The 25286-nt window shown below is 40.6% G+C and overlaps 1 protein-coding gene across 1 annotated transcript in view; it reads left to right on the top strand.

The window, feature by feature from the left end:
- dlg4b (discs, large homolog 4b (Drosophila)) overlaps positions 1-25286 on the top strand; it is a 45393-nt gene that overhangs the window by 4779 nt on the left and 15328 nt on the right. The window contains exon 4 of the mRNA XM_026236540.1: positions 23404-23538. Within this exon, the coding sequence (XP_026092325.1) occupies positions 23404-23538 (135 nt within the window). The remainder of the gene's footprint in view (positions 1-23403; positions 23539-25286) is intronic.

The following is a 25286-nucleotide window of genomic DNA, read 5'->3' as shown; positions in this document are numbered from 1 at the left end:
AACCTCCGGCACTAATGTTGAAGAAGCGCCCGAAGAAGATGCTTCAGATGCGGGTAGTGCAGTCATCCTCAACGCGATCTCGTCCCTTCGCGCGGAACTTCTTTCAATCAAATCAGACATTAGAGAAATAATAGACTCAAAGATCGAACAACTCGCTGTCGCTATCAGAGGAGAACTTTCGGCATTTAAAAACGAGGCCAGCACGGCAATCTCGGAGATTAAAGTAACGATGGACGATCACTCTGCGAAATTAGTAAATCTGGAAAGTTATGCTTCCACTTCTTCTGACACAGTGGCTAAGTTAGAACAAGATCTGGGAAAGCTAAAGCGTACAGTGGAACAACTTACAGAAAAATGCACTGACCTAGAAAGCCGCAGCAGAAGACAAAATATCCGTATACTGAACATTAAAGAGGGCGCTGAATCCGGAATAAAGCCTAGAGATTTCGTTGCCCGACTCCTCGCAGAGGCCCTATCCTTAGAGAAACCCCCGCATGTAGACCGAGCCCACCGAGCTCTACGCGCCCGTTCCGTAAATGATGAACCACCCCGAGCCTTCATTTTGCGCTTGTATTATGTCCACGAGATGGAAGAAATTATGCAAAAGGCGGCCAAGATGCAGCAGATTCTCTTCAGAGGTGAAAGAATTAACATCTTTCCGGACTATCCGCCTGCTGTGGTAAAGCGACGCACACTTTTTAAACGCGCGAGGGAGTTGCTGAAGGATAAACCCGGAGTCAAATACGGACTGCAATACCCCGCTAAACTGAGGGTCTCGCACAACGGCAAAGAATTATATTTCACCGATCCAGACAAAGCGGTCAAGTTCGCCGAAAGCAACTTTGGAATTTCAGAACCAGTGTAAATGATATCGTTGGACTGAGTCAAAGTAAGATCAGAATAATGTGACTGCTGGTGAGCTTCATTCAGCATCGACTCTATATATGACTGTTCACATAACTCTTGGTGTCATGTTTTCTTGAGATGCTCCCCTTGTACTCCTTATTACGGAGCTGTGTTGATACGAGTTTTTGGAAGTTTAAGGTTTGATATTTTTTTGAAGGTATTTGGTAGATTTTTTCCTTATTTTATTATATAATTTGTTATATTTTACTTGTTGTGTAATTCCGTATCGCACCGCGTGTTCTAGTTAGTCGGTTAGATGGCGGGATTAATGTTTATGTTTTGGGGAACGTGGGATGGGAGCCTGTTTAAAATGATCCAAGGTTCTAAACAAGCAGTGAAGATGATTGATCTCATTTTTAATCAAGCAAAATAACTACTCAAAGTAACAGAAAAGGTCTTAAATGTATTTCATGGAATGTTAAAGGATTAAATCACCCGGTTAAGAGAAGCAAAATATTATCTCATCTAAAATCCCTCTCATCAGATATAATTTTTCTGCAGGAAACTCATCTCAAAGTGGACTCTAAAAACAAATTAAAAGGTAGCTGGATAGGACAGATTTATCAATCTAATTTTTCGGTTAAATCTAGGGGGGTTGCTATTTTATTAAGAAAAGGAATTCCATTTAAACAAAATGCTCTGAAAACCGATAGGGAAGGTCGTTACATTATTCTATCTGGTGAGATTTATGGTTTCCCGATTACGTTAATAAATGTCTATGGTCCAAATAATGACGAACCAGACTTTTTTAGGAAGGTATTTTCTCTTATCCCCAAATTGTCCCAAACAAATCTTGTTATAGGAGGGGACTTTAATTGTGTCCTTGACGCTTATCTCGATAGATCATCGCTCAAAATTCCTTCACAGTCTAATTCAAGAAATGTTTTGAATGCTTTTGTTAATAATTATAGTTTGATAGATATATGGAGACTTATGCACCCAACCGATAGAGATTATACGTTTCACTCACATGTACATAATGTATACTCATGTACACTCGTATAGATTTTTTTTTTAGTAGACAACAATCTTATTTCCAATATCCTAAACTCTAAAATTCACGATATTCTGATTTCAGATCATGCCCCAGTTTCATTTGAAGTTGTTTTTGATCAAACATCTTTTACCCGACCTCTATGGAGGATGGACCCTCAGTTAATTGATGACCCCAAGTTCATTGATTTCATGAGTTTACAATTGGACATTTTTTTCAATAGCAACGATAAGCCAGAGACATCATCAGGTTTGCTCTGGGAAACATTAAAAGCATTTATTAGAGGTTGTGTTATATCATACCAAGGATCCCGGAATAAATTATACAAAACAAAATGAACTGGTTTAGCAAATCAAATTCATCAGCTAGACTTTGAAAATGCACTAAACCCCTCGTTAGACACTTGTAAGAAAATTTTACAATTAAGGTACGAGTATAATAATTAGTCTCTACTAAAATTAATAGAACTTTTCATTTTATTAAACAAAAATACTTTGAATTTGGAGAGAGGCCCCATAAATTACTAGCCAGACAATTGCGTAAAATAGATAGTGAAAGGACAATTCATAAAATAAAGACCAAAGGAGGGACGCACTTTATTGCATCGAAAGATATAAACCAATATTTCAAGGATTTTTACTCAAAGTTATACTCTTCAAACACTGATTTGGACCCTCAGGTAATGGATACCTTTCTACGTAAATGTAATCTCCCCAGGCTATCTCCAGAAGATAAGGCATCTCTTAATAAAGATATTTCTTTAGAGGAATTAAAGAACACTATAAATACTTTAAAGAGCGGGAAAACCCCCGGTCCTGACGGACTGCCAGTCGAACTATATACAAAATTCACCGACACTCTTACTCCATATTTGCTTAAAACTTTTCAACAAGCGTTAACAACTGGACTACCACCGACCTTTTCTGAAGCTATTATCACAGTAATCTCTAAAAAAGGTAAAAATCCTGAAGAAGTCGAGGCATATAGACCTATCTCCCTTCTCAATGTTGATCAAAAAGTATTATCTAAAACTCTTGCTAATAGACTCTGCAAATTAATTAATAAACTGGTTAACACAGATCAGAATGGATTCATTCCAGGAAGAAGCACTATGCATAATATTAGACGATTATTTAATATAATTTATCATCCTAAGGCAGTCCGAGACAATTTGGTTGTGATCTCATTAGATGCCGAAAAGGCGTTTGACCGAGTAGAGTGGCCGTACTTGTTCGCTGTCCTTGAGAAACTTGATATGGGAGATGAGTTTATAACTTGGATTAAAATTTTGATACAGTAGTCCAGCAGCACGGGTTTTAACAAATAAAACAATTTCAGATTGTTTCTCTCTTCAAAGAGGAACCAGACAGGGCTGTCCCCTCTCACCCCTTCTGTTTGCGTTAAGTGTAGAACCCCTTGCAGAAACCATTCGTTCTAACTCTTGCATACATGGCTTCAGTACTTCAAATACCATTAATAAAATATTGCTGTATGCAGATGATATTTTGCTTTATATTACTCAACCACAAGGAAGCCTTCCTGTTATACTCAAGACCATCACTACCTTTGGGAAATTTTCTGGCTTTAAAGTTAACTTGGAAAAAAGTGAATTCATGCCCATTGGTTTGAAGGATTTATCCTTAATACATTCTTCCCCATTTAAAGTTTCCAAGGAAAAAATTGTATACTTGGGAATTGTGGTTAATTATAAATATTCTCTGCTCTTCAAATCTAATTTCAACCCCTTGCTGTCTAATTACAAAACCGTATACACTGCTGGAGGACTCCCGATCTCCCTAATGGGCAGAATAAATGCAATAAAAATGATATTTCTTCCTCAAATATTATATTTATTTCATAATATTCCAATACTTTTGCCAAAGTCCTTCTTTAAACGCCTAGATTCGATTATTCTTCCCTTTCTTTGGAATTATAAGAGTCACAGAATCAAAAAAGTTCATCTTTGTAAATCTAAACATGAGGGGGGTTTAGTCCTTCCAGACTTTCGCCTTTATTACTGGGCCACTCATTTACAAGTTTTTGCTTTATGGTTGGAACAGTCTGCTGTTGCCCCGGATTGGCTCCAGATAGAGCGGGATTACTGCCATCCTTATGATCTTGGAGCAGTGTTACTCTCCCCAGTGATATTAGACCAAGCAGCAGTTAATAATATTGTCATAAAAAGTCAGTTACGCGTTTGGAGACAGATGAGAGAATACCTTAAGATAAAATCTCTCTCTCTTTTAATTCCAATTGCAAATAACCCCTCATTCCCCCCTTCAAGGTTGGATACAACCTTTACTCAATGGAAGGAATTGGGTATATGCACAATCAAGGACCTTTATCTTGAGGGGGCTTTAGCTTCCTATGCAACTACAACAGAAATATATTCTCCCAAAAAATCCTTTTTTCAGATTTGTACAAATAAGGAATTACCTACGTACATATAAAGTTTCCCTAGACGAGGTCCCTCCCTCAGTCATGGATGATTGTCTTATACAGTTCAGAGGAAACAAATGTCAGCTATCTTTAATTTATGGAAGGTTACTAGCAGTTACTTCCCCTTCTACAAAGTTGATCAGAGAGGAATGGGAGCGAGAGATTGGAGTTGGAATCTGTGAGGAGGTTTGGCAGAGTGGCTTGGAGGATATTGATGAACAATCGGTCAACACTAGACTATGCCTCATTCAATTTAAGGTTCTACATAGATTACACTTCTCTAAAAAGAAATTACATAGGATTTTTCCCAATATCTCTCCTATTTGTGATAACTGTAAAAGAGAGGATGCTGATTTGGCTCATAGTTTTATTTTCTGTCATAAAGTACAGGGATTCTGGTGTGAGCTATTTAAAGTGCTTTCAGATATTCTTAATGTGAGCTTGGCTCCAGACCCTGTGCTCATTATATTTGGGCATTCTAATTATATATCTTCATTGAACAGTGCTCAACAGAAATTCCTTACATACTTGATAACAGCCAAGAAATTGTTATACTGTTTTGGAAAAAGGTTAATCCTCCCGCAATCAAACTATGGCTTGAGGAACTGATATCTACTCTGCACTTGGAACGAACCCCATATCTTTTAAAAGGCAACATTAAACAATTTCACAAGATTTGGGAGCCTTTCTTCTGTTACCTCAAAAGTAATTCTGTTCCTTAATTCAATGTATTGTAACTTAAAAGTTATTTTGAATCTCACTGTATTGTATATTAACAGGCTTGGGATGGGATGTTACAATTTTGTTTTGTTTTTTGTTTTTTGTGCATATAAGAAAATTAACCCTGGATCATGTGATTATTGTAAGGTTTTTTCTGATAATCGAATAAAATTTTATTTGACAAAATATTATGCTAATGAACAGTGAGCGGTGGTTTCAGACATTACAGTGCTTCACCTGCACTGACTCTTATTCTGTCTGAAAGAATGAAAAGACCGAGCTGAAGGCAGAGCGATTCGACCAATCAGAGGAAATAAGCGTTTCAGCTCCGCCCACAAGTGCAAATGAAATATTGAAGCCATAAACCGAAATGATCAAAACGTACACGGACTATCTGTCTTGTCCATGTTTTCTCACTTGAATCCTCTTCTTGAGAGTTGAGTCTCTGACGTTCTGTAAGCCCCGCCTTATTCACGCAGTGATTGACAGGGCGCGAGGGGGCGGAGACGTGATCGGCTTGGAATGCATTTTCAATGTGCACATTGAATTTTGCTACATTCATTGCGGGACATTGAATAAAAATGCAATCGTAAGTGTCTTGACTGTGAGTGTTAATGCAATTAAGAAAAATAGCATTTAAATGATCATTTTGCCACAGTTTTTGCTTGAACATGTTAGACATATCTAATCATTTCTGTAATACATTTTAATTTTAATTTTGCAACTTATAAAGGGTTAAAATTTGTTTTAATTTTACATATTAAAACTGGTGTATGAAATGGCAAATGAAAATTATGTAATTTAATTTTCATTTTGCACCAAACCTTGCACAAATGTATTGGAAAATGTAAATGTAAATACAGAAATGCATTGTAATTTTACATATTACATCCCAAATTGAATTTTGCTAACCATACGCTTCCATACAAATGCACTGTACGAAAGAAAAGGTGTGAATAAGACAAAGGTGCGTCCCACTTCACATACTCACACTACTCTGTGACCTAACACTTCACTTACCTGTGTGATGTACTTAATTAACCAAAAAACAGTTGTAGACTATTGGACACTTCAGCACTGAGCTGTGCTGTGTTCATCTCATTATGAAGAGGAGATTTGGAACAACTAACTATGTAACTTCACATTCATCGGCTTCAGTCTGACACCAGCTGTGAAACACTTGTTTTTTAAGTCCAGTCTAATTGAATATTTTTCAATATAACATATTTAATAATATAATTATTTAATTAATGCAATATTCAAACCTTTAACCCACCGCACTTTAAAAGCAGCCCCTGGCAACCCTGCTTCCAGAGCTTTCTGAGACTGACTGACAATGATCTTTCACAGGGAAAGTGTACAGCGAGCGCTCACTCAAAAGAGATTTCTATACCAGCACATACATGTTTGTATACAAAGTTTTCAGGAGAATGTAAAAGGCACCATAAGTTACAATTTATGTGAATAATTAACTTGCATAAATTACTGATTAGCGGCTTTTCAACGCAAATGTGATCTAAAGAGTGAAACTCTGGATCGTGCAATTAAATGCTTAAAGATTACAACGGTGCATGAATTAAAAATATTAATAAACTGCAGTATTCCATAAACACATAAGAATACTCAATTTTAATTTCATGGGGACTGTAAGAACAAATGGAACAAATCCAATCTACTGAAGAACTGAAGAACTGCGCAGAGGAGGATCCTTCCGCTTCTAGTCTTTCAACTTTGACCCCGCATCAGTCCGCTGCTCCACACTGTAACAATCTCGCTCAGTCTCCATGGCAACTGCTCTACAGTTACTAGAGCAACAACAGTTGGCTGCCATGGCAACAGTAGTCACCCACCGCCTCTGTTCGCGTTTCCGCTCATGTTTTCACGCGCGTGTCGTTCTGTTGTTCTCGCCCCCCGTCTGTCTCTCCCGCGCGCACTGTGAGACGGAGAGAGAGAGAGACAGAGAGAGAGAGAGAGAGAGAGGGAGGAGAGGAGGCTCGAGCGGCGGAGGGGGAGGGTGGGGGGGATCCAGCGATTCTATCGCCCCTCAGTCCTGACATGGACTGCCTGTGTATAGTGACCACTAAGGTAAGACCGCGCGCGCGTGTGTGTCTGCGAGCGTGCGTGAGTGCGTGCGTGTCTAAATACCGCAGCGTTCTCGCGCGCGCGTTTGTTCAGCGCTGCTGTCTGGAGCGATCGTCTCATTTATACAGCTGTGTGTGTGTGTGTGTGTGTGTGTGCGTGTGTGTGTGTGTGTGAGAGAGAGAAGAGAGTGTGTGTGAGTGTGAGAGAGATAGTGTATGTGTTAGTGAGTGTGTGTGTGTGTGTGTGAGAGAGAGAGAGAGTGAGAGTGTGTGTGTGTGTGTGTGTGTGTATGAGAGAGAGAGTGTGTGTGTGTGTGTGTGTGTGAGAGAGAGAAGAGAGTGTGTGTGAGTGTGAGAGAGATAGTGTATGTGTTAGTGTGTGTGTGTGTGTGTGTGTGTGAGAGAGAGAGAGAGAGAGAAAGTTTGTGTGAGTGTGTGTGTGAGTGTGTGAGAGTGAGAGAGAGATAGTGTGTGTGTTGAGCAACAGAGAAGGACAGCAGGTTGTAAGTGTTTTGCTTCGTTTTCTCATTAGACTACTGCGTTATCGTCGTTGCTAGGAAACTTTGGTTTATTAACTGTCTTACCCTGGTAAATACGTGCTGAAGTGGTGCTTGGTTTCACGTTTGCCTATCGCGGGACTGGCCAGTTTCGGTCTGCTAAATAGTGAGGTGTGCCAGCTGACTTCAATCACAGGTAATCAGGCAAATACAAAAGCAGTAGGTTTCACCGCAACAGCCCTCGTGTGAAGACCATCTACTGTACCTGTGCGACTCCACTGAGCTAGGACACCGACAGGGCACTTGAGTATTGCTTTTCTCCACTTTTAATTTTTGTACAGCTTCTCAAATACTTATTAGGTCACTTGTAGTCCACTTGTAGTACTATGTGCTCTCAGGTCTCTACCTCAAACCTGAAGACACTGCCAACCCTGCAGCCCTTTCCACAAATTTCCCTTGTTCCCACACTCCTCGTATCACTGGGAGGGGTGGAGGTACTGGTCTCCTTATATCAAAAGAATGGAAATTTAATCTTCAGCCATCACCTACAGGTTCAGTTGAATCACATGCAATTACTGTAACCCACCCTGTTAAAATCCACTTTGTGTTCATTTATCATCTCCCAGGTCAATTGGGAAACTTCTTGGAGGAGTTGGATGTGCTGCTCTCAAACTTTCCTGAAGATGGTACTCCTCTGGTACTGCTTGGTGACTTCAACATCCACTTAGATAAACCCCAGGCTGCTGACTTCAACAGCTCGCCTCATAAAATCTCAAGCGAGTTTCTACTACAGCGACTCAAAATTAAGGCAAACAACTGGACCTCATCTACACGCGCTGTTGCTCTGTGGACACCTCTTCAGTTGCTCCACTGCACACCTCAGATCACTTCCTCATTACTGCTAACCTAGCAGTAGTTCTCCACAACACAGACTGAGGATAACACAACGACTCATGAACACTCTTTCTCCTCCTCCCCACTCTCAGAGATGGACGTTTCCAAACTTCTCCTGTCCAATCATCCGACTACTTGTCCACTTGATCCTATCCCCACTCACCTCCTTCAAGCGATCTCTTCTTCAGTCGCACTTCGCTTACTCACATTATCAACTCCTCTCTTCACTCTGGAACATTTCCCTCAGCATTCAAGCAGGCTCGGGTAAGCCCACTGCTCAAGAAACCATCTCTAAATCCAGTGCTTCTAGAAAACTACAGACCGGTATCTCCTTCTTCCATTCATTGCAAAGACACTTGAGCGGGCTGTGTTCAACCAGCTCTCTATGTTCCTTGTAAAGAACAACCTCCTGGACAGCAACTAATCTGGCTTCAAAAGTGGCCACTCAACTGAGACTGCTCTGCTCTCAGTTACTGAAGCCCTGCGACTAGCAAGAGCAGCTTCAAAATCCTCGGTACTCATCTTACTGGACCTGTCTGCTGCTTCTGACACTGTTAATCACCAGATTCTCCTGTCCACCCTCAGAAAGATGGGCATCTCTGGAACTGCTCTCCTGTGGGTTAAGTCCTACCTCTCTGACAGATCCTTCAGTGTGTCTTGGAGGGTTGAAGTTTCTAAGTCACACCACCTTGCTACTGGGGTTCCTCAAGGCTCAGTACTTGGACCACTTCTCTTCTCCATCTACATGACATCTTTAGGATCTGTCATTCAGAAGCATGGCTTTTCTTATCACTGCTATGCTGATGACACCCAACTCTACTTCTCATTCCAGCCTGATGACCCGACGGTAGATGCTCGTATTTCAGCCTGTCTGAGTGACATTTCTAGCTGGATGAATGACCATCACCTTCAGCTTAACCTTACAAAGACAGAACTGCTGGTGATTCCAGCTAACCCATCATTTCATCACAACTTCTCTATACAGCTGGGGTCGTCAACCATTACTCCTTTGAGGACAGCCAGTAACCTAGGAGTTGTGATGGATCATCAGTTAAGCTTCACGGACCACATTGCTACAACGACCCGCTCCTGCAGGTTTGCCTTATACAACATTAGGAAGATTAGACCCTTCCTGTCAGAGCAAGCAACCCAACTTCTTGTCCAAGCTCTTGTTCTCTCCAGACTGGACTATTGTAATTCTGTCCTGGCTCTTCCTGCATGTACTGTCAAGCCTCTGCAAATGATCCAGAATGCAGCAGCGAGGGTTGTCTTCAATGAGCCAAAAAAAGCTTGCATTACTCCTCTCCTCATCAGGTTACACTGGCTACCAGTAGCCAGTCGCATCAAATTCAAGATACTGATGCTTGCCTACAAGACGACCACTGGCACGGCACCAACTTACCTAAACTCACTGGTTAAATCCTATGTGCTCTCCAGAAGTTTGCGCTCTGCAAGTGACTGATGCCTTGTGGTGCCATCCCAAAGAAATCCAAAATCACTCTCACGGACCTTTTCCTGGACTGCCCAGCTGCTGGAGTGACCTCCCAATCTCAATTCGTACAGCTGAGTCTTTACTCATTTTCAAGAAACATCTAAAGACATCTTTTTCGCCAGCACTTAACCAACTAATACTAGCACTTACCTTTTCTTTTCTTTTCTTTTCTTTCATATTCTTGGGGAAAAAAACCTGGCTATGTGTTCTATACTAGACTAACTGAGACTTGTCATGGCGCTTGTATACTGTTGTTGTTCTCTTGTTGACCTGACTGCTTCTATTGTTCTCATTTGTAAGTCGCTTTGGATAAAAGCGTCTGCTAAATGATTAAATGTAAATGTGTGTGTGTGAGAGAGAGAGAGGGCCCTATCATACACCCGGCGCAATGCGACGCAAGGCATAGCGCAAGTGTGTTTGCTAGTTTCAGTCCGGCACCGTTAGAATTTTCCCATCCAACACCACGTCGTTTAATTAGCAAATGCATTTTAGCTAATTCTTGTGCCCAAGGGCGTGCTGGTCTAAAAAAGAGGTGGGTTCAGGCGCGTTGCTTGCGTAATGCTATTTTAAGGAGCTGAGAATAGACTGCACCATAGACCAACTCAAACCTGGTCTAAAGTCTGGTGCAATGTTTTTTCTTTCTTATTTAAAGAGCGTACATGCTGCTTATTAAACACAGGGATGCACAGCAGCACACAAACATGCCAAATATTAAAAATTGAAGGATTGCTATGCATAAGATTTTTTTTGTATGCTAAATAAATAACTAAATATCTATATGTATCTATATATATATATATATATATATATATATATATATATATATATATATATATATATATATATATATATATATATATATATATATATGAACTAGGCTATCTTTTTGCTCACACACGAGCAGCTCCGTTTCATCTCAGAGACGCGTTCTGTCTCAGCGCTTGCCAATTTCCGCCGTGTAAATAGCAAATCTGTCATGGCACAAGTGCAACTGGCTCTTAAAGGGTGTGTGTGTGTGTGTGTGTGTGTGAGAGAGAGAGAGAGAGAGAGAGACCGAGAGAGTGAGTGTGTAAGTGTGTGTGTTTGAGAGAGTGAATGTGTCGTCTGGCGCCGGTACAGGATGGCTGCCTCCGTGACGAGCTCCGCATATGTTTTTGTGTTTTTGTTAGTTTGTCCTGTCTTTAGTTATATTCCTGCCATCAGTTTCACCAGGGAAGAACTGCTGAACATTCGGCAGAACACACCACAGGATATTTTACCGGATTTCAATTATTCAGACGTTTTACTGAACGTTGTTATCGGAGGAGCGGCGGCGCTGATCAAGCGCTTCAGGACGCGCAGACGGGGGAAGCGAGCGGGAGCGCTCGTCAGACTCAGGAAGCGCGGATTTCGAACGCCGTTGCCTAGCATCCATCTGGCAAATCTCCGCTCTCTACCCAACAAAACGGACGAACTCCTTCTGCTTTCTCGGACAAATAAGGATTTCACACACTCTGCTGCTCTGTGTTTCACGGAAAACTGGCTGAATGACACCGTACCGGACAGCGCGCTCCATCTGCCGGACTTTCAGCTGTTTAGAGCGGATCGTGACACAGAATCAACGGGGAAATCGCGTGGTGGCGGGACATGCTTTTACATCAATGAACGGTGGTGTACAGATGTAACTGTGTTAAAGAAGACGTGCTGCTCAAATCTCGAAACACTCTTCATTAACTGCAAGCCGTTCTATTCGCCGCGGGAGTTTCACTCGTTCATTCTGGTCAGTGTTTACATCCATCCTCAAGCGCATGTGAGCTCAGCTTTACAGAAACTCGCTGATCAGATCACAGAGACAGAACAACAACACCCGGACTCTGTTTTAATCATTCTCGGGGACTTTAATAAAGCCAATCTGTCCCGTGAACTGCCAAAATACAGACAGCATGTTACTTGTCCCACAAGAGACAGTAATATATTGGATCACTGTTACACCACAATAAAGGATGCATTTCATTCTGTTCCACGAGCAGCTTTGGGACGTTCTGATCACCTTCTGGTTCATCTAATACCGTCCTACAGGCAGAAACTAAAATCAGCTAAACCTGTATCAAGGACTGTAAAAAGATGGACTAATGAAGCAGAGCAGGATTTACAATCTTGTTTTGACCTCACTGATTGGAGTGTTTTTGAAGCTGCTGCCACCGGTCTGGATGAACTCACAGAGACCGTAACCTCATATATCAGTTTCTGTGAGGATATGTGTATTCCTACAAAGACTCAACTAATTTACAATAATGACAAACCGTGGTTCACTGCAAAACTCAGACAGCTCCGTCAGGCCAAAGAAGATGCTTACGTGAAGGGGGACAATGTCTTGTATAAACAGGCTAAATACACATTGGAAAAGGAGATCAAAGTGGCAAAGAGGAATTATTCTGAAAAAATAAGGACTCAGTTCACTTCCAACGACTCCGCATCAGTGTGGAAAAGTCTAAAGAAGATCACCAATTACAAGACACCACCCCCCAGCACCGTAGAGAATCAACGACTGGCAGACGATCTGAACAAGTTTTACTGCAGGTTTGAAAGAACACCCATCACCTGCCCTGAACGCCTCCCCACAAAACCATTCACACCCTTCACAACTCCTGCAACCAGCCCTGAATGCCTCTCCAAACTACCGTTCACACCATTAACAGCTCCTGCAACCCATCCTGAACACCTCTCCAATCAAGCACTCTCACCATTCACACCTCCTGCATCCCCCCTCTCCCCCACACCTGCAATTCAGATCAGCGAGGATGCGGTGCGCCAGGTCTTCCGGAAGCAGAAAAGGAAAAAAGCACCAGGCCCAGATTGTGTTACACCAGCCTGTCTGAAATCCTGTGCTGACCAGCTGGCCCCCATCTTCACACAGATCTTCAACAGATCGCTGGAGCTGTGCGAAGTCCCTTCATGCCTCAAACGTTCCACCATCATCCCCATCCCTAAGAAACCCAAAATTACAGGACTAAATGACTACAGGCCTGTGGCTCTAACGTCTGTAGTCATGAAGTCATTTGAAAAACTGGTGCTGGGCCAACTGAAGGACATCACTGGGCCCTTGCTGGATCCTCTTCAGTTTGCCTACAGAGCAAACAGGTCTGTGGACTATGCAGTAAACATTGGACTGCATTATGTTCTGCAACACCTAGACAGACCGGGGACTTATGTGAGGATCCTGTTTGTGGACTTCAGCTCGGCCTTCAACACGATCATCCCAAACCTCCTCCTGCCCAAACTAACTCAGCTCTCTGTACCCACCTCCGTCTGTCAGTGGATCAACAGCTTCCTGACAGACAGGCAGCAGCTAGTGAGGCTGGGAAACTACACATCCAGCACCCGTACAATCAGCACCGGAGCTCCCCAGGGGTGCGTTCTCTCCCCACTGCTCTTCTCCCTGTACACTAATGATTGCACGTCTAAGGACCCCTCTGTCAAGCTCCTGAAGTTTGCAGATGACACCACACTCATCGGCCTCATTCAGGACGGTGACGAGTCTGCTTACAGACAGGAGGTAAAAGAGCTGGCTGTCTGGTGCACTCTCAACAACCTGGAGCTTAACACCCTCAAAACAGTGGAGATGATCGTGGACTTCAGGAGAGACCCCCCTGCACTCCCCCCACTCACCATCATGAACAGCCCTGTGACTGCAGTGGAGTCATTCAGGTTCCTGGGAACCACCATCTCTCAGGACCTGAAGTGGGACATTCACATTGACTCCATTGTGAAAAAGGCCCAGCAGAGGTTGTACTTCCTCCGCCAGCTGAGGAAGTTTAACCTGCCACAGGAGCTGCTGAAACAGTTCTACTCCACCATCATTGAATCCATCCTCTGCACTTCAGTAACTGTCTGGTTCAGCTCAGCTTCTAAATCTGACCTCAGAAGACTACAGAGGGTAGTCCGGACTGCTGAGAGAATCATCGGTTCAACTCTCCCATCTATTCAAGAACTGTACTTATCCAGAGTGAGAAAAAGGGCTGTCAAAATCACTCTGGACCCCTCACATCCAGCACACTCCCTCTCTGAACTGTGTCCATCTGGTCGACGCTACAGAGCACTGAGCACTAGAACGACCAGACACAGGACCAGTTTCTTCCCTCAGGCAATCCATCTTATGAACAGCTGATAATAACGGCGGACACACTACACTTTATATTTATATACACACACACTTTATTTATCTAACACACATACTTAGTATACACTTAAATTTTGCACACAATATATATGTACATACATAACTTCATTTTGTAATATACTTGCCTACAATTGTCATTTGGATATTGTTATTCACTATCTACTTATTTGTATTTTTTATTCTTTTATTATGTGTTTTATGTTCTGTCGCTGTCATTCTGTTGTACTGCGGAGCTTCTGCCACGAAAACAAATTCCTCGTATGTGTACATACCTGGCAATAAAGCTCATTCTGATTCTGATTCTGATTCTGATGTGTGTGTGAGAGAGATATTTGTAACTTTTTTCATCGATAATCAAGGCTAGTGTGTCGATTTAATTATCTTAGAATATTACATAATTCATCGATGCCGTCTGTAGATATAATACACCAACCAATCAGGATCTGATACAAGAAGGTGAAATTTGATTGGACAATAATGAGAAGTGGAGCGTTCTTATTCATGAATCAGATGAAAATGACATGGACAGATGAGTGGTTTGTCTCATGTAATAAATCAAATTACATCGCTGAGAAAAGGGATGCTAAATGAAGCCAAAAGTCACAATAATGGTAATCAGCATTCAGTTCACTTATATGTATGGATGATAGTCTACACCAGTGGTTTTCAACCTGTGCTTCGTGATGGTATTGCAGGTGGGCCGTCAATTACTATTCAAGATTCAAGATTTTTATTTGTCACATACACAATTATATAGAGCATATATAACCAAATGTGAGTCAGGTCCGCTCCATGGACAGTGCAATTATTAAAGAATACAACACATAGGAAAATATACATAAATATAGCTATGAAAGAATTAAATAAAACTAAATTGGCTATTATGTGAAGTGCAGGCGGGCAAAAGGACTTTATTATATCAGAATCAGAATGAGGTTTATTGACAGGTGTTAACACATACAAGGAATTTGTTTTCGTGACAGAAGCTCCGCAGTACAACAGAAAGACAGCGACAGAACAACAAACACATAATAAAAGAATAAAAAATACAAATAAGTAGGTAAGGAATGACAATATACACAAATTGATAATTGTATGGCAGGTATATTACAAAAAGCAGTAATGCATGTAGGCTACAGGTATATTATGTGCAAAATTTAAGTGTACACTAAGTATGTGTGTTAGATAAATAAGTGTATTTGTATAATACAGTGTTGGGAAAGTTCAATTCACAAATTTTTAAATGAACTAGTTCAGTTCATAGTTCTTTTTTCCATATGTTGCTGTGAGCTATTATTTTTCAAAATTATTGCAACAGCCCATATAGAATCACGGACAGCAATTATTTTATCAGTTTTAACAATGAGGCTATGCGTCAGATTTCATCTTCATATCCAATTTTGAATCCTTATCCAACCAGGGTTTACATTAGCATTGAGGGGACAGCACTTCCCCCTTGTTGCTTTAATGCTTTGTCTCTCATTCTCACCGACCTTGTCATAAACATCATAAAATTCTTTTAAATGATGATACGCCTTCTTGCTACATGCTGCTGTCACCTCCATGTGTTTTTTTTTTTTTTTTTTTTGATGACGCGTCACGTTTACAGTGTGTTTTAGCCGGGTTTACGCCTGGAAGGCTCTATAGAAATCTGGCACCCTATTGAACGAAGTTAACCTGAGAGAGCGTGCCGTTCACAGACACCAGAATGAACGAGTTGACAGTAACGTTCATCAGGCATTAATACAGCACGTTCAGTTCACGTTCGCCCAAAATATGAACGAGTTCATGAACTATCCTTCAATGAGCGCGTTCAGGCACAACACTGGTATAATAGTGTTGTGTGTTCCACAACTGTTCATAAGATGGATTGCCTGAGGGAAGAAACTGGTCCTGTGTCTGGTCGTTCTAGTGCTCAGTGCTCTGTAGCGTCGACCAGATGGACACAGTTCAAAGAGAGAGTGTTCTGGATGTGAGGGGTCCAGAGTGATTTTGACAGCCCTTTTTCTCACTCTGGATAAGTACAGTTCTTGAATAGATGGGAGAGTTGAACCGATGATTCTCTCAGCAGTCCGGACTACCCTCTGTAGTCTTCTGAGGTCAGATTTAGAAGCTGAGCTGAACCAGACAGTTACTGAAGTGCAGAGGATGGATTCAATGATGGTGGAGTAGAACTGTTTCAGCAGCTCCTGTGGCAGGTTAAACTTCCTCAGCTGACGAAGGAAGTACAACCTCTGCTGGGCCTTTTTTACAATGGAGTCAATGTGAATGTCCCACTTCAGGTCCTGAGAGATGGTGGTTCCCAGGAACCTGAATGACTCCACTGCAGTCACAGTGCTGTTCATGATGGTGAGTGGGGGGAGTGCAGGGGGGTCTCTCCTGAAGTCCACGATCATCTCCACTGTTTTGAGGGTGTTAAGCTCCAGGTTGTTGAGACTGCACCAGACAGCCAGCTCTTGAATGAGGCCGATGAGTGTATATTACCATTTTTGATAATTATGCAGCATTATGAAAGTGTCTTATACTCATCAAACATGCATTTATTTAGTAAAGTGTGAGTGTGTCTATTTGTGTGTGTGTGTGTGTGTGTGTGTGGGGGCATGTTTTTGTATCATATCAGGACACAACTCTGTATAATGACATGGGTATGACACAGGTATTACAAGGAGAGGGTGACTTATGAGCACATAACCCATGTCCCCATTTTTCAAAACACTTATAAATCATACAGAATGAGTTTTTTTTGAGAAAGTAAAAATGCAGAAAGTTTCCTGTGAGGGTTAGGGTTAGGTGTAGGGTTGGTGAAGGGACATAGAATATACAGTTTCTACAGAATAAAAACCATTACGCCTATGGGATGAACACACTTTACACAAAAACAAACATGTGTGTGTGTGTGTGTGTGTGAGTATGTTTGTGTTTGTGCGTGTGTGTGAGTGTGTGTGTTGTTGTGATGTGTGTGTGTGTGTGTGTGTGTGTGTGAGAGTGTGTTTGTGTGTGTGTTGTTGTGATGTGTATGCGTGTTGTTGTGATGTGTGTGTGTGTGTGAGAGAGAGTGTGTTTGTGTTGTTGTGATGTGTGTGTGTGCGTGTGTGTGTGTGAGAGAGAGAGTGTGTTTGTGTTTGTGTGATGTGTGTGTGTGTGTGTGTGTGTGTGCGTGTGTGCGCGTGTGTGTCTGTGTGTGTGCGTGTGTGCGTGCGTGTGTGTGTGCACTCATGTATGCTGGTGTTGCACTCTTCTGCTGAGGCTCTGACTGTGGTCTGGTCCCGCTCTGATGACATCAACCCCCCCCCCCTCTCTGCAGTGGGCTCTGAGTTGAATACTGAGCAGCTCTGTGTCGCCCCCGTCTGGACACAATCCCCTGTTCAACTCTATTCAGTTCACATTTATTTGTATATTAGCACTTTCATGATACAAATCATTGCAAAGCAGTTTTACTGAAAATGAAAGTTTCTACATTATATTTAGGAGCAGTTTATCAGTGGTGATGATCTCCAGATGATGTCCATATGGCAGAAATATACAGTAGAAATCATATCTACATTAATGATGTAGTCAATCCAACAGAGAACACTCACATTTTGAGTGTGTTCTTTCACTGCATTATTCGGTGTATTCAAATGCATTTATGAACGCATGTGAATGATCACAAAATTCAAGGTATGGGGGTTAGAAAATGTATATATTTATATCATTTCATGTAGTCCATCAATATCACACGAATAGTGCCATTTCAGTTTTTCTCCAAAAATCAGCATGATTAAAATGTGATATTAAGTTACTACAAACAATAATTTAATTACAAATACAAAATGTTGCAGAGTAATGTAATATATGAATGAATAATAGCCTAAAGAACCTTTGTGCCAAAAGGGTTATTTCTTGTCATTATAGAACCTTTTTAGCATAAAACGTTATTGGGAGTTGAGTAAAGAACCCTATGGTTCTATATAGAACCCCAATGAACCTTTTTTTCTAAGAGTGTGTTGTCATAACGTTCACCTTGGAGATTGAAAATGTTTCTTTTTTCAGACCCCAGGAGCCCAAATTCAGACCCAGAAGAATAAAACCCACAGAAGAGGTGGGAGTTCAAAGGAGGAATCTTTATATTACCAAACTGCAGGGAGAGGAAGAGTAGTTATAAGTCATGATCTGCAAGATTAACCACAATCTGATGTGATCTGACAACCTCAGAGAAAACCAGTGTTGAGCTGCTGCAAGAGCTTCTGAAGCACAGCAGCTGTGGTCAAAGAGTTCTCGTGTGTTCTGATTGGTGGATGATGATGATGATGATGATGAATGGATAAATTCAAGTTTTTCAATTCAATTCAAGTTTATTTGTATAGTGCTTTTTACAATACAAATCGTTACAAAGCAACTTTACAGAAACTTGTTTCTACAATATTTAGTAGATGCTTATACGTGGTGACTGTCAGTTTGTGCACGTATGACCGCATTTTTAGAAAAATTTATATAAGACGTAGTCAGCCAGATGATGAACATCATTAATATTATTAATAATTAATAATTGTTATATGATGCAGTCCCACTTGTAGCAATATTTGTTAGTTCTGTTTGTTGATTCAGGGTCATCATCATCTCTTCTCAGGTGTTCAGGATCCAGACTTGAGCTTGTGTAAATCCTAGTTACATCCCGTGGCAAAACAGAGACATCATTAGCATAGCTGCTGATCCAACAAAGTAAAATTAATTAGTTTAACCCAAGCTAAAGTATAAGAATGCGCATTTGATCAGATGCAACTACACTCACAGTTTAAGAGATACATTATTCGAATGCTTGGTGAAAGAGATGTGTTTTTAATCTAGATTTAAACAGAGAGAGTGTGTCTGAACCCCGAACATTATCAGGAAGGCTATTCCAGAGTTTGGGAGCCAAATGTGAAAAAGCTCTACCTCCTTTAGTGGACTTTGCTATCCTAGGAACGACCAAAAGTCCAGCGTTTTGTGACCTTAGGGTGCGTGATGGGTTGTAGCGTGGTAGAAGGCTAGTTAGGTACGCAGGAGTTAAACCATTTAGGGCCTTATAGGTCAGTAATGATAATTTGTAACTGATACAGAACTTAATAGGTAGCCAGTGCAGAGACTGTAAAATTGGGGTAATATGATCATATTTTCTTGACCTCGTAAGGACTCTAGCTGCAGTATTTTGGACTACCTGTAGCTTGTTTATTGACGAAGCAGGACAACCACCTAGAAGTGCATTACAATAGTCCAGTCTAGAGGTCATGAATGCATGAACTAGCTTTTCTGCATCAGAAACAGATAACATGTTTCGTAGCTTGGGAATGTTTCTAAGATGGAAGAATGCAGTTTTTGTAACATTGGAAATATGATTTTCAAAAGACAAATTGCTGTCTAATATAACACCCAGATTTCTGACTGTAGAGGAAGTAACAGTACATCCGTCTAGTTGCAGATTGTAATCTACAAGATTCTGTGTAGTGTTTTTTGGGTCCAATAATTAATATCTCTGTCTTATCCGAATTTAATTGAAGAAAATTATTTGTCATCCAATCTTTTAAATTTTTAACACACTCTGTTAGCTTAGATAATTGGGAAGTTTCATCTGGTCTCGTTGATATACAGTATTGTTCAAAATAATAGCAGTACAATGTGACTAACCAGAATAATCAAGGCTTTTCGTATATTTTTTTATTGCTACGTGGCAAACAAGTTACCAGTAGGTTCAGTAGATTCTCAGAAAACAAATGAGACCCAGCATTCATGATATGCACGCTCTTAAGGCTGTGCAATTGGGCAATTAGTTGAATTAGTTGAAAGGGGTGTGTTCAAAAAAATAGCAGTGTGGCATTCAATCACTGAGGTCATCAATTTTGTGAAGAAACAGGTGTGAATCAGGTGGCCCCTATTTAAGGATGAAGCCAACACTTGTTGAACATGCATTTGAAAGCTGAGGAAAATGGGTCGTTCAAGACATTGTTCAGAAGAACAGCGTACTTTGATTAAAAAGTTGATTAGAGAGGGGAAAACCTATAAAGAGGTGCAAAAAATGATAGGCTGTTCAGCTAAAATGATCTCCAATGCCTTAAAATGGAGAGCAAAACCAGAGAGACGTGGAAGAAAACGGAAGACAACCATCAAAATGGATAGAAGAATAACCAGAATGGCAAAGGCTCAGCCAATGATCACCTCCAGGATGATCAAAGACAGTCTGGAGTTACCTGTAAGTACTGTGACAGTTAGAAGACGTCTGTGTGAAGCTAATCTATTTTCAAGAATCCCCCGCAAAGTCCCTCTGTTAAAAAAAAGGCATGTGCAGAAGAGGTTACAATTTGCCAAAGAACACATCAACTGGCCTAAAGAGAAATGGAGGAACATTTTGTGGACTGATGAGAGTAAAATTGTTCTTTTTGGGTCCAAGGGCCACAGGCAGTTTGTGAGACGACCCCCAAACTCTGAATTCAAGCCACAGTACACAGTGAAGACAGTGAAGCATGGAGGTGCAAGCATCATGATATGGGCATGTTTCTCCTACTATGGTGTTGGGCCTATTTATCGCATACCAGGGATCATGGATCAGTTTGCATATGTTAAAATACTTGAAGAGGTCATGTTGCCCTATGCTGAAGAGGACATGCCCTTGAAATGGTTGTTTCAACAAGACAATGACCCAAAACACACTAGTAAACGGGCAAAGTCTTGGTTCCAAACCAACAAAATTAATGTAATGGAGTGGCCAGCCCAATCTCCAGACCTTAATCCAATTGAGAACTTGTGGGGTGATATCAAAAATGCTGTTTCTGAAGCAAAACCAAGAAATGTGAATGAATTGTGGAATGTTGTTAAAGAATCATGGAGTGGAATAACAGCTGAGAGGTGCCACAAGTTGGTTGACTCCATGCCACACAGATGTCAAGCAGTTTTAAAAAACTGTGGTCATACAACTAAATATTAGTTTAGTGATTCACAGGATTGCTAAATCCCAGAAAAAAAAAATGTTTGTACAAAATAGTTTTGAGTTTGTACAGTCAAAGGTAGACACTGCTATTTTTTTGAACACACCCCTTTCAACTAATTGCCCAATTGCACAGCCTTAAGAGCGTGCATATCATGAATGCTGGGTCTTGTTTGTTTTCTGACAATCTACTGAACCTACTGGTAACTTGTTTGCCACGTAGCAATAAAAAATATACTAAAAACCTTGATTATTCTGGTTAGTCACATTGTACTGCTATTATTTTGAACAATACTGTATATAGCTGAGTATCATCAGCATAACAGTGGAAGCTAATTACGTATTTTCAAAAAATATTACCAAGGGGCAACATGTATATTGAAAATAGAAGGGGACCTAGGACGGATCCTTGTGGCACTCCATATTTTACTGATGATAAATGAGACGACTCCCCATTTAAGTAAACAAAATGGTAGCGATCGGACAGGTAGGATCTAAACCATCTTAGAGCCTGCCCTTGAATACCTGTATAGTTTTGTAATAGATCTGAGTATGTCATGATCTATGGTGTTAAACGCAGCACTAAGATCAAGTAAGACTAGAAATGATATGCAGCCTTTAGCAAGAAGCAGGTCATTTGTAATTAAAAAAATAAAGACTAGAGCAATCAAATAGTGAGAGAGTGATCTGCTAACCTGGTTATGTTCATGGATGTTTCGATGTGGAAAGCAGTTCGGAATGGAAATATTGATATTTTATTTGTTAACAACATACTTTTCGTACCTTAATTTCAGTAAATGTTATGAAATTAAAGAACTAAGCCAATAGTAGCTCTTGTGGTGTCATTCGATGTGGATGAGAACTTCGGATTGTTAATCATTTGAGTCAGTTCGAGAGTTCAGAGCATGATTCATTTGAGTCAGTTCGGGAGTACGTAGCGAGTTCGCGAATCATTTGAGTCAGTTCGGTAGTTCGGAGCGGGATCGCGAATCATTTGAGTCAGTTCGGTAGTTCGGAGCGGGATCGCGAATCATTTGAATCAATCGGGAGTTCGTAGCCGGTTCGCGAAACATTTAAGTCAGTTCTGGAGTTCAAAGCGGGTTCGCGAATCATTTGAGTTAGTTCCCTAAAAAGTGCACGCATCTAGGCTAATGTAAAGTTACATAATGAAGTCATACTAGTGCCCGTGTGCATTTTGAGTGCGTTCTTTCACTGCATTATTCGGTGTATTCAAATGCATTTATGAACGCATGTGAATGATCACAAAATTCAAGGTATGGGGGTTAGAAAATGTATATATTTATATCATTTCATGTAGTTAATATCACACGAATTTCCATTTCAGTTTTTCTCCAAAAATCAGCATGATTAAAATGTGATATTATGTTACTACAAAAAAATAATTTAATTACAAATACAAAATGTTGCAGAATAATGTAATATATGAATGAATAATAGCCTAAAGAACCTTTGTGCCAAAAGGGTTCTTTCTTGTCATTATAGAACATTTTTAAAATAAAAGGTTCTTTGGAGTTGAGTAAAGAACCCTATGGTTCTATATAGAACCCCAATGAACCCTTTTTTCTAAGAGTGTATGAAGAGCAGTGATTATATGTTGTGAGTGTGTGCTTTATGCATATCTGCATACTTCTTAATCACCATGCCATTTAATTACAATATAGCACTACAATTAGGCTGGATATTAAATATTAGAGTTTATATCTCTTTATTGAAACACAGTTTCACCATAAGGGTTTATTGGCATCATTTAATTATTATTTTATTATTAATAATAAAGGTTTATTATTACTTTATTTTTATTATAATTTATTTTGGGGTTTTTAAGGGCTGAGTTCATTGAACTGAGCCCTTTATGATTTACATTTTTAGACCGGTGTTTATCTGTATTTCCCAGCTTCCTGAGGTGCATGCTGGGATACTGCACTGCTCTAGCACACCGTCTGCTGGTGTTTATACACTTACATTAACATTACATTAACACAAGAAAGCTCCTGAGATCAAATTGATTCTAGGATCCTGGTAAATATATAAATATATAATAGACGTTGAAGGTGTGTGTGTGTGTGTGTGTGAGAGAGTGTGTGTGTGTGTGTGAGTGTGTGCGTGTGTGTGTGAGTGCATGTGTGTGTGTCTCTCTCTCTGTCTGTGTGTGTGAGTGTGTGTGTGAGTGAGTGTAAGTGAGTGTGTGTGTGTGTGTGTGTGTGAATGAGTGAGTGTGTGTGTGTGTATTGTGTAGAGCGTGAGCTGTTCTTCATGTGTGCAGAAGTACCGTTACCATGACGACGAGACGCCGCCGCTGCAGCACAGTCCCTCTCACCTGAACGTCAGCGACACCGGACACGCCCCCATCGACGGTATCCACGGTTACACACCCCAGATGCACGGGTCTCCCGCCAAGGTAAGATTCATTTTAAAACAGCATATTTATAGATCATTATTTAGTGCGTTTGAATCTGTCATGAAAACTAGCTTTATGTTTATACTTTAACATCAAACTGCAGTGGAAACATTATTATAGCATTAAAGGGGTCATATGATGTGATTTAAATTATTTCTTTCTCTTTGGAGTGTAACAAGCTCTTGGTGCCTAAAGCAGATCTGTGAAGTTTAAAGACTAAAGTCTCAAATCCAAAGAGATAATCTTTATCAAAGTTAAGACTCGTCCTCCTAAAACACCTCGTTTAAACACGCCCCCACACGTCTACATCACTGTGTGAGAAGATTTGCATAACTCCTCCCACATGTTCACACAAAGAAAGAAGGCTTTTATTCTCTCTGTTGCTGCCGGTGTCATGTTGGAGACGCTGTGTGTTTCGGTGTGAAAGTGAAAATACTTTGGTCTTCCAAAAGATTACACGACTAGAAATCAGTGGATAAGATGTATTTACAACACTGTTCCAGAACAGTTCAACCCAAATATTCAGATGTGTGCAGCACATGTTATGGAGGACTGTTCCTATAAAGTGGGGCAGTTACAGCTCTGCAAGAAATGTGTCCAAAAATGGTTCTATGGTTTTATGTTTATGCGCAAGTCACAGTACAAGTCATTATAATCAGTAATTATGTCCCCACTGGATGCAGCTAATGTCTCGTTTGTAATTGGTTTTATTGGTTTTGTCTCGTGTCGGGACACACATCACAGTATGGTGAGAGGCGTAACATTTCTGTCACACGCTTGAGACATTCGGCCAATCACAACGTTCTGGACAGCTGGCCAATCAGAGCACACCTCGCTTCTCAGAACGATGAGCTTTGTAAGAATCGATGTGTTTCAGAAGGCGGGGCTTAGAGAAGAAACAATTATGTTCAGTATGTGGAAAATAATGTGTTATTGAACCTTAAACCGCATAAACATGTTTCATTACACCAAATACACAAAATAATGTTCTTTTTAACAACATCAGTGACCCCTTTAAACAGTTTCATATCAAAGCGTACTTTAGATGCTTGTTTTTGAAGTAAAAACAAAGTTATGTAACCCTAACTCTAATCCTAAAAATGAACAGAATTTTGAGCTTTACAGCTGAACGGGTTTACTGTATCGTATAGTGTAGACCAGAATCAAATCAGGAGCTTTTGAATCAGAATCAAACCCTCTGCTGTTCTTCAGTCATTTTAGACAGAAAAAAATTCTAAGAATCGCTAATTCATCAGAATGGTATGAAACTCAATGACTTTTATACTTGATTTGAAAAAGCTAAATGTTCATGAACAAATAGTCACAGTGTTGTTTGTGGTCAAAAAGGACCACCACTGGAAATGAATTGGAAACACGCAAAAATATGAAAATACATCATTGTTGTGTGAACAATCTACAAATCATTCACGATGCAGAAAAATAGTGCACAGCAATGAAGGGGTGACACCCTGAAAATATGCAAAACAGACCCCCCCCCCCACACACACACACACATGAATGAACTAGTGTGACTCTAACACAGCATGTTCCTGTAAATACATGAAATAAAATCAATAATTTAGCCACAATGCAGTAAAAACACAGACACTTACACACACACTCACTCTCTCTCACACACACACACACTCTCTCTCTCTCTCTCTCTCACACACACACACACTCTCTCTCTCTCTCTCACACACACACTCTTTCTCTCACACACACTCTTTCTCTCACACACACTCTTT

The sequence above is a fragment of the Carassius auratus genome, chromosome 48 (assembly GCF_003368295.1).
Source record: "Carassius auratus strain Wakin chromosome 48, ASM336829v1, whole genome shotgun sequence".
Lineage (NCBI taxonomy): Eukaryota > Metazoa > Chordata > Actinopteri > Cypriniformes > Cyprinidae > Carassius > Carassius auratus.
The sequence above is the reverse complement of the archived record's forward strand: the minus strand, read 5'-3'. Positions and strand labels throughout refer to the sequence as shown.